Consider the following 10,540-nt stretch of genomic DNA (forward strand, 5'->3'; position numbering starts at 1 on the left):
CCATCAAAAAGTACAACTTGTCTCGCAAAAACAAGCCCTCATATGGCTGTGTCAATGGAAAAATGAAAAAGTTATGGCTCTGGGAACGCAACTGCAAAATTAGTTGAAATTAAATGATTAGACCATTTAAAAAACCTGCCCTGGTGGGCACGACAGGGTGGTAAGAAACCCGCCACTCAAGGGGTTAATCAATAGCTATAGTCCCTGATAACTTGATAACTTGCTATGGTGAAAAACGGGGTTACATCATTTGGGGTGTTTTTCTATTTAAGAAATAATCGGTTCCTGAGGAGTTGCATCACAATAACAAAAATGCGTTGAACCGTAACATGAAAAGAACCAAAGATTGAATAAAATCATAAGTCAGTCTCATATGAAAAAATACTCACTCTCCAACATTCTCCAACATTGCAGTAATGTGCGTATATAAGCACTATTCCTAAATGCTACAATTGGGGTGGAAGTCACCATTCAGATCCGGATCTAATATCTTTCCGTAAACTTAGTGGTGGATTAGGTATCACATTAAGTGCCACTAATGTATGTTGTATGTCAGTGTGCGTCCAGGTATTTTATTTTTTTTAAACATTAAAAGTTAAGTTTTATATACATTCCTCTAATCAGCACGGTGAAAATTATAGGTTGGTACACGGACTCTTCCTGTCTCGGTGAAGAGCACCTTGAGACTTGAATTCATTTAAGTTAGCTATGTGTTCACTCACCATCTCTCTGCTTATAGATAGCCTGCATTCTTTTATTCCTCCAATAGCACAGGGAAGATCAGTTGATGTTCCATTTATTTTCTGAGAGAAAACAGATAAGAAAATGTGATCACATGACAGTGATGTCATTACAGGTCCTGGTAGTTTCTGTTGGCTTATCCAGTATACAGTACTACCAAACTTCAGAATGGCTCCTCCCACAGCAATGACGTCACCATCAGCCCGCCAGATCTCTGTGGTGGCGGTAGGTTGGTGTCTCCTGACTGCTGAGTTGTGTCTAACATAATAACAGCTTAGTTGTATTCTCAGTGTGTTAGGACCTGCTGTGACGTCACCCTATCGGAACTGTGACGCCAAGGGCGGAGCTATGACGGCGGCAGGGGTAGAGCTATGACCGAGGCAAGGAGGCGCAGCATGAGAATCACTCACTCACATACATACTAACGGACAAGTAGTCGTTAGTAGTTTGATGATGGAAGAGATCTCTGTACTGACCTCTGATATATCTATACATAGTTATTAGAGTGCCCCCTTGTCACAGTCCTGGGTATAAATTGATGATTGGAGAGATCTCTGTACTGACCCCTGATGTATCTATATAGCTATTAAAGTACCCCCTTATTACAGTCTTGAATATAATAGATGATGGGAGAGATCTGTCTTGTCCCCTGATATATCTATACATAGTTATTAGAGCGCCCCCTTGTTACAGTCCTGGCTATAATAGATGATGGAAGAGATCTGTCTTTTTACCTGATATATCTATACATAGTTATTAGAGCGCCCATCAGCCATCTTTTTTCTAAACTAAATAATCTCAATTTTGCTAACCTCTCTGGGTATTGTAGTCTACCCATTCCATTTATTACTTTAGTTGACGCCTTTATACCTGTTCAAGTTCTAATATATCCTTCTTGAGTACTGTTGCCCCAAACTGTCCACAGTATTCCATGTGTGATCTGATCAGTGACTGGCAAAGAGGAAGAACAATGTTCTGATCATGTTCCTCTAGACCTCTTTTGATGCACCCCATGATCCTACCGTATTTGCCATAGCAGCAGCTGCCTCACACTGGTTGCTGCAGTTATGGTTACAGTCAATGTTCCCCAGTGGTTTCCCATTAAGGCTGGGTTCTCACAGGGCGGATTCTTGGTGGAAATCTTGCGGTTTGGCCGCAGCGAAAAACCACAAGATTTCCGCCAGGAGAACCGCTGCTGTGAAATCCGCAGCAGCTTTGAAGCGGCCTGGCCGCTCGCTCTTCCGCTGCGTCCGGCGCTCCCATAGAGGAGAGCGTAGTCGCAGCGGGAAAAAAAAATGGTGCTGTCGGCAAATCTGCGCCGCAGTGGCGTTGTTAAGAAAATTGTAGATCAATGTATCAGTTAATTATTCTATATTGCATTGTAGACTAGGAATATATAGCATGATACTAGTATAAGTAGTGAAGGGGTTAAATGAAACCCTTCTATAGGCCTGCATGTCTTCTGAGGTAGACAGATAAAATATAAGACAGTTTAATCAACACGCATGTATGCATGTTTATAGATAGTGAAGGCAGGAAACGGGATAGACTAAAAGACCCCCTCCCTTGCATTCCTTTCTCCTGAATTCATAACGGTTTTATTGTATGTTATAGTTACACCTAAGGAGGTGTAACTTATGTTAATCATTTTTGTTTTAGCCTATTATGTATTCTTATTAATCTTGGAGGTATATACTTTTGCTGTAATGCCATTTATGGTACATAAGCTTCGAACACCTTAGAATAAATTAGAAATCATCTGATACCGCACAGGCTGGTGTGATATGTATTTCTCCTGGGCCCAGACTTCTGCACGAGATCTGGGATCGTCTTCTCTTTGATAAACACATAAATTCTTCTTACAGGCGGCTTCTGCTGGCTTAGCCGCAGAGGATTTGCTGTCCCGTGTGGACCAGATTTCTGAGAAATCTCGGCCACATGGCTAGCTAAGTCCAGGGATTAGCGGCCGCATGCGGATTTGCCATGTCGAAATTCCGCGCGTTATTTCCGCGGCAAATCTGCCCCGTGTGAACCGAGCCTTAGTGTGTAACGGTGACATGCATTTCCCCTGCCCATGTGCAGAGCCTTATATTTATGACACTTTTTTTATCTCCCCAACATATCTAGATCCTTTTGCAAACAAATCTGTCCTCTCATGTTAATTTCTTTACATAGTTTTGTTTCATCTTTAAATATTGATATTTTACTGCACAATCCTTCTACCAGGTCATTCATTAATAAATATATTAAACAGAATAGGACCTAAAATGTTCCCCCTTGTGGCACACAAATAGTAACAGTGACCAAATCAGAGTATATACCATTTATAAACCCCTCTGCTTTCTATCACTAAGCAGTTACATCCCCCCACACACACACACACATTCTCGCCCAGACCAAGCATTCTCATTTTATATACCAACCTTTTATGTGGCAAAGTATCAAACGCTTTGAAGAGGTCTAGATACACAAGATTCAATGATTCTCTACAGTCCAGTCTAGAACTTACCTCCTCGTAGAAGCTGATCAGGTTGGTTTGACAGGCGCAATCTCTCATAAACCCATGCTGATACAGTTATAAAACTAATTTCTTTGAGGTACTAAAGGATATCATCTCTTGGAAACCCTTCAAACATTTTACAAACAATAGAAGTAAGACTTACCAGCCTGCAGTTTCCAGGTACACTTTTTTTGACCCCTTTTTGAATATTGGCATTGCATTGGCTGTGTGCCAATCCAGTGGCACAGACCCCGTCACTAGAGTCCCTAAATAAGAAACAAGGGTATGTCTATCACATTACCTAATTCCCTTAAAACCCAGGGTATATGCCATCAGGACCCAGTGATTGGTCTATTTTAATCTTCTTCAGATGGCTCCGCACTGCTTCCTGGGTTAGACTGGTGACATTTAGTGTATTCTTTGTCACTCTGCCCCTCATCTGACATTTCATTTTCCTCTGAATACACTGGAGAAAAAGCTATTTAACAGATTTGCTTTCTCCTCCTAACCCTGCACAATTTTCCCTACATTTATTAAAGGGCCAACACTTTCAGAATTAGGATTCTTACTTTTTATATAGTTAAAGAACACTTTAAAGTTAGTTTTCAATAGGGCCAACAGCAGCATTGCAGCACATGCTAGATGCAAGCGGTGCGAGGTTTCCTCATTGAAAACAAAGGGGAGAAACTCCAATATCCTCCTCCACCGCAGCTGTCAGATCACTGCTTTCCCGAAGTGATGCAAAGCAGTTTTCTCACATACGTGGTGAAATCACATGCTGGCGAGTGCGATATCGGGCCGTGATTCACAACCCTATATCGCATTCGCGTGTGTGAAGTTAGCCTCAGTGACGGAATAGGCCGCATGAAGCAACGGAAGCCTCCGTAACTTCCACAGGCTACCAGTGGATGCTGGAAAATGCCTTAAACCCTTCTTGCAAATCCGTATTAAAATCTGCAGTTAGCACCGGTGTGGAATTTCACAGCTGCGGATATCCATGCATAATTCCGTCCAGTGTGTGTGTATATTTCACCTTTATATTTGGTCTGTATGTTGCAGACTATAAGATGGAGCTAATGTAAATCAATAAGACTATTCATGTGGCCAAAATTTTTACGGCCCATGTGACCATTCTGGTTTAGCAATTTGTATAGTCTGGGCAGAAGAAATACCAGTAGTTGGTTCTACATATGCCTGCGACGATGGAACGCAGTTAGAAAAGGTTCAAAATGGCCACATGTAAATTTATTGCAGCGAGAGGGAAAAAAAAAATCTTACAGGTAAGTACATTTATTGTAATAGGTTATATACCCCTGTGAGTGTTACAAGATAAAAGTGCCCATGTATGTGCAGTCTTAACACATATCCATGATGGATGAACTTTTTATTACACACTACAACGTCTCACTCTCAGAATAGCATGGTCTTTGTCAAGCTGCTATTCTGGGGGTCGAAACGTTGCTGCTGTTGTAGTGTGCAATAAAAAGTTCATCCATCATGGATATGTTTTAAACTGCACCGATTGATGCTGTCTTGGATCTTTTCGTCTGAAATTGCCATATTTGGATCAACAGTAGCGATCAGTCTCCTCAACGTGCATCGCATGATACCTCCCCATACTGGTGAATTGGGAGTGCTGCTGAAATTCCTGTATTTATCAATTTTGTGTATACAGTCTTAGTGGGGGGAAAAAAATTGCCCATCAGAAAAGTGTCCATAGTCGTTAACTTACTTTACCTTCAATTATCCCGAATTGACAGATATGATGAGAGAGAACTATGCTCAGGCCAGTGATCATTTCTCTTTAGCACGGCCTGAGGTAAGCAGTGGGAGGGTTATCTAACAAAGTATATAAAAATGGGTTTGCAAACTCGACGCCTGTAAATTTCATAAACCATGACCAAGCAGCTGCATTATGAGGAACATTTAGCCCATGTTTATTTGCCCTACTGCATGGGAAGGGGTTCCCACAAAGTAAGGAATACATTTTTAAGGTGAAAACAGGCGCTCATTTTCAATCTATGTACTGTATGATGTGAATAGCCTACATGTAATACTACATTCAAGGCACATAAAAGGATGATCCAGCAAGTAGAGAATGATATCCAGTTTTATTTCAGTTTTTTCCAAAACTCATATGAAAGCTCACAGAACTTTAACAAGCACTGGCTCCTGTCTCGTCGCATCCCCTTTATTTATACCCTCTATTCATGCACTTGATGACACAACAGAAGTCACCATGTTGCTTAGACTACAGTTTTGAATCACTCAGGAACTGATATGATTGAGTTTATGTAACAAGGTACGAGTTGAGCACTTTCTCCACTAGAAGAATAGCCACGTACAGCAAGGACTGCACACCGACAACAGGTTTAATGGACAGATTTATTACAGAATATGGACAGAAGCGTCTCACACACTTTGGGAGGACTCTTGTGTTCAGTGGTATTTTCTCCGGCGGTCATGCTCTGCAAAACAAAAGAAAGCAAAATAGTGTAGTAAGAATTATTAACCCATTCAGCACCATCTGCTGTGCATTTATGGCACTTTGTAGACAGTGCCAAGTGCTGTATTAATACTGTAATGTAGCAGCAGCTGTGCCCATATCAGCAGTATACTACAGTGGACAGACTGCTGGAATGGCCAGGGTCGGAGATATCTCCAGTCCAGGATGTTTAACCACTCAGATGCTCTGGCCAATATATGTAACTGTATAGAGCAGACACGGGAACAGTCTGCTCCCTACAGGACAGGCGTCGGCTGTCTGACAGCCAACACTCGCCCACAACAGCCATGACCTGAGAGAACTCAGATTGTCACTGTTAACCATTTAAATGCAGCTGTCAATTCTGACAGCGACATTTAATGTGTTCGGTGGTCATCAGATTCATTGTGTCTGATTCGTGCGGAGTATGAACCGAAGACAGAGATGCCTGTTACTCCAATGAGCGTTTTACTGTAAACCTCTGCAGCGTTTCAGAATAAACTGGACTTTGAAGTGTGAGCGGATCTCTCCCCTCCCTGCATTAAGGCTAACCGCTCTCGCCTTATGCATATAGGCAGAGAGATGTCACCCTGCAGGCAGCGAGAGACCGATGCGGCTCAGCTCCATGTCAAACTTAAAAGTGCATTATATTCTGAAATGCTGCAGCGTCTCAGCATAAAACACCCATGGGGCAATAGGAACCTCTGTCTCTGGCGGGATGAAGGGGGTATGTGGTTCAGGCAACGTGAATCTAATGACAGAATCCCTTTAAAAGTTGCAGCAAAAAATAAAAAAATAAACAATGTCAAAAATTGGTGTTATGTCAAGCAAAAGTCCAACATATTAAAATATCACCTTATCAATCATGCAAGGTGAACCCTGTCAGCACCCCAAAAAATTATGCAATGTTGAAATGACACTATTTTTGGTTGCCCCTTCTCCAATAAAAAAAAATAAATAAATAAATAAAATCATATGGTACCAATAAAAACTTGATACACAGCAATGATTTTTTTCTAAACGGAGTTGTCATATTTTTTTTTACTAAACAAGACCCATCCTCAGTGGGTCATCAATAGTAAAAAGTGTGACAACCTGTTTAAGGATAAAGAGAAACAAAATCCAAAAAAAAAACCAAAAAACCACAACCCTGTTCACAGCATTTTCAAACGCGTTCAACAGTGTTAAGTTAATGCACCCCATCATTGCAGAGGGCATTAAAAAGTGCTGAAATGCCCTAAATTAGAGCAGATAGAACGCCGCACTCGCATTTACAGCATTTAATACGGAGTTTGAAACGCTGTGCATAATGCTGTAAAAACGTGGCCGAAATTTGGCATCACTGTAATCACACTGACTCTGAATTTTTTGTGCACTACAAACGTTATCAAAGCACCTCGGATGAAGCCGTTTTTTCCCCCCATTTTGCCCCACTTAAAAAATTTTTAAAAAGTTTTCGAATACATTATATGGTATGTTAAATGGCACCACGGAAAAATACAGCTCCTCTCAAAAAGAACAAGCCCCTCATGTAAATAAGTTATACTTTTTTTTAGCCAGTGCGGAGGAGAAATGAAGACAGTGCGGAGGAGAAATGAAGACAGTGCGGAGGAGAAATGAAGACAGTGCGGAGGAGAAATGAAGACAGTGCGGAGGAGAAATGAAGACAGTGCGGAGGAGAAATGAAGACAGTGCGGAGGAGAAATGAAGACAGTGCGGAGGAGAAATGAAGACAGTGCGGAGGAGAAATGAAGACAGTGCGGAGGAGAAATGAAGACAGTGCGGAGGAGAAATGAAGACAGTGCGGAGGAGAAATGAAGACGAAAGTGCTAATCACACTTACTGATGTGATCGTACTCCCAGATGTAGCTCAAAACTACATATCCCACCAGCACCATGGCGATGCCTCCGATGCCTCCCTTCTTCACATTGATATACTTGTTATAATAGCGCCCATAACCTAGTAGGAAGAAGAGGAGGAGCATCATATGATGGCGAGCGGGAGGGTTATAGATGTTACACGGATACACACGGATTATAGCAGGGTGTAGTAGAGCGCCACCTCGTGGAACATTCACACATAGCCTTTATCACTGAAGCCGCACCGTTGAATGCTCAGACCAGTTGACAATCATCCTCAATGACGAGAGCAGCCAAATCCCATTCAAAATAGCTGCTGGGGAATGGGCAGCATCCTCTGACCCACTATTGCCCCTTCCTCCTCCATGATGCCATCATGGGGTAACGAGTGTTGAAATTGCAGCACTGGACTGAGTTAAAAGGGAAAAAAGTTGCAACACACTGGAATACTGAAATATGTTGTATGAGCAATCAAACCATTCTGCTCGACAGAACGAGGTCACCGTCACATCAGCGTCGCACCTCACTACAAAAGGTCTTTAGGTTCTCCCACATATTACATCAGAAATACAAATCACTCCATAAAGTCCAAACTCCGGCGGGTAGCTGGGTCATCGCCTAGAGATGGTGTGGGGAAAACAAAGATTTAAAAAAAAAAAAAATGTTAATCTGTACTGCGAATGATCAATGGCGAGCTTCCGCCGTCATCCGCAATACAGACAAGACCAAGTGCGCAGGGTCTACGGCCGGGAACAGAGCTGGATTCCGCTGCGGGATCCCACATGCAGAATCTGACCCTTCCGTGTGAGATCGGCCTATAAGAAACAGAAAGGCGAGACTTATCACTGAGCAGCGGAAAAACATCTCCTGGTCAGATGGATCCAGATCTCTGTTGCTCCGTGCTGATGGAAGGTCTGAATTTGGCGCAAGCAGCATAAATCGCTGACCCCTTCCTGTTAGCTGGTCAGACATGTCAACACCCCCATCTAATCTGCGGTAACTACAAGAAGCGTACTGTCCGCAAGGGCCGATACTCCTGCAGAACACCGAGTAGAAACGACAACATGACGAATAGCTGCAGATTTGAAGACCAAAAGAGCCCAACACTACTGTAGAGGGGGGCTGATATTATTCAGGGAATGTTCTCTGTCAGTAGATTCCCACCTATCCTTCCCCTAAGCGGCGTACAGGCACGCCCCCCCCCTCCCCCCGGACAGACGGCACGCCCCCCCTCCCCCCGGACAGACGGCACGCCGCCCCCCCCCCCCGGACAGACGGCACGCCGCCCCCCCCCCCGGACAGACGGCACGCCGCCCCCCCCCCGGACAGACGGCACGCCGCCCCCCCCCCCGGACAGACGGCACGCCGCCCCCCCCCCCGGACAGACGGCACGCCGCCCCCCCCCCCAGGACAGACGGCACGCCGCCCCCCCCCCCCCAGGACAGACGGCACGCCCCCCCCCCCCCCCAGGACAGACGGCACGCCCCCCCCCCCCCCAGGACAGACGGCACGCCCCCCCCCCCCAGGACAGACGGCACGCCCCCCCCCCCCCCCCCAGGACAGACGGCACGCCCCCCCCCCCCCCCCCCAGGACAGACGGCACGCCCCCCCCCCCCCCAGGACAGACGGCACGCCCCCCCCCCCCCCCAGGACAGACGGCACGCCCCCCCCCCCCGGACAGACGGCACGCCCCCCCCCCCCCAGGACAGACGGCACGCCCCCCCCCCCCAGGACAGACGGCACGCCCCCCCCCCCCCCCGGACAGACGGCACGCCCCCCCCCCCCCCGGACAGACGGCACGCCCCCCCCCCCCCCCGGACAGACGGCACGCCCCCCCCCCCCCCCGGACAGACGGCACGCCCCCCCTCCCCCCGGACAGACGGCACGCCCCCCCCTCCCCCCGGACAGACGGCACGCCCCCCCTCCCCCCGGACAGACGGCACGCCCCCCCCCCCCCCAGGACAGACGGCACGCCCCCCCCCCCCAGGACAGACGGCACGCCCCCCCCCCCCAGGACAGACGGCACGCCCCCCCCCCCCCCAGGACAGACGGCACACCCCCCCCCCCCAGGACAGACGGCACGCCCCCCCCCCCCCAGGACAGACGGCACGCCCCCCCCCCCCCAGGACAGACGGCACGCCCCCCCCCCCCCCCCCCCAGAGCGGGGTACAGACAGCTGCATAAAACATTCCACTATCAGAAAATGAGAGGACATTAGATTAGAAAATAAAGAAAGAGCGGATTGTTCTTCTGACCTCTGTGGACGGCGGCGGCGATCCCCTGCGGGGTGAAGTTGCACGTGGAGAGCCAGTTAGGCAGCTGCCCGAGCTTTACATCCAGGAGACGCTTCTCTGCCAGGGGAGCTGAGAACACAAAGGGGGAGACATTACTGCGGCTACACAGGGTCACACCGCCGGACATCACAATGCAGCCTGCCACCCCAAAAGCAGAGCTGACTGCGGCACGTTGGCGCCAAACAATCCAGGAAGGCTGGATTAGGAATCTGCGACTTTACCACATTACATTCTACCAAATTGTGAAATTGAAGCCCGCTGCCCCAGGCCGTCAGCGCAAGCCGGGGAAGGTTGTCGCTCTCACTGCACGATTATCCGTCATTGGCTGCACGCTGCAGCCAGTAATGACACCCCGAGGGGCTGCCGACCTTGTAGCTGCTGCTCCATTCCCGCATCCACCTGCCCTCTACTACCCGCCAGCGACACCCGTCGGTCACCCACCTATCTTATCCGCCATTTTGTCCTCCGGAATGACACTAAGGAATAGGAGACCGCCGCACTGCCTGCCGGGAGGAGGACCGGAAGCTCCGTCACCCCCTGTCCTCCATATTACTGGTGGCAGTTCAGCTTCCGCGCCTGCGTGCTGCGAGCGACTAGAGAGCTGTACACCTGTATGCAGCCGCGCGCACTTCTACACGAGCCAACCTAAACAACCAATCA

The 10,540-nt window shown here is 47.3% G+C and overlaps 1 protein-coding gene across 2 annotated transcripts; it reads right to left on the minus strand.

The window, feature by feature from the left end:
* Positions 1-5,612: 5,612 nt before the first annotated feature.
* On the minus strand, positions 5,613-10,462 carry LOC136577289 (ATP synthase subunit f, mitochondrial-like). 2 transcript variants are annotated; one of them, XM_066577145.1, is made up of 4 exons: positions 10,322-10,462; positions 9,842-9,949; positions 7,570-7,686; positions 5,613-5,709 (listed from the first exon to the last, which is right to left on the minus strand). In XM_066577145.1, exons 1-4 carry the CDS (start codon positions 10,335-10,337, stop codon positions 5,681-5,683), a joined length of 270 nt encoding a protein of 89 aa, XP_066433242.1. In that variant the 5' UTR covers positions 10,338-10,462; the 3' UTR covers positions 5,613-5,680. The 2 variants fall into 2 exon arrangements, with proteins under 2 accessions (XP_066433242.1, XP_066433241.1); XM_066577144.1 differs by lacking the exon at positions 10,322-10,462 and adding an exon at positions 10,249-10,314.
* Positions 10,463-10,540: the final 78 nt, after the last annotated feature.

Source organism: Eleutherodactylus coqui, chromosome 8 (genome assembly GCF_035609145.1).
Source record: "Eleutherodactylus coqui strain aEleCoq1 chromosome 8, aEleCoq1.hap1, whole genome shotgun sequence".
In the NCBI taxonomy this organism is placed as follows: domain Eukaryota; kingdom Metazoa; phylum Chordata; class Amphibia; order Anura; family Eleutherodactylidae; genus Eleutherodactylus; species Eleutherodactylus coqui.

Coding starts and splice junctions, on each gene's coding strand:
- LOC136577289 (XM_066577144.1), bottom strand. Junction 7,687..9,841: donor CGCCGCCGCCGTCCACAGAG/GTCAGAAGAACA, acceptor TCTTCCTACTAG/GTTATGGGCGCTATTATAAC. Junction 5,710..7,569: donor CTGGGAGTACGATCACATCA/GTAAGTGTGATT, acceptor TTTGTTTTGCAG/AGCATGACCGCCGGAGAAAA.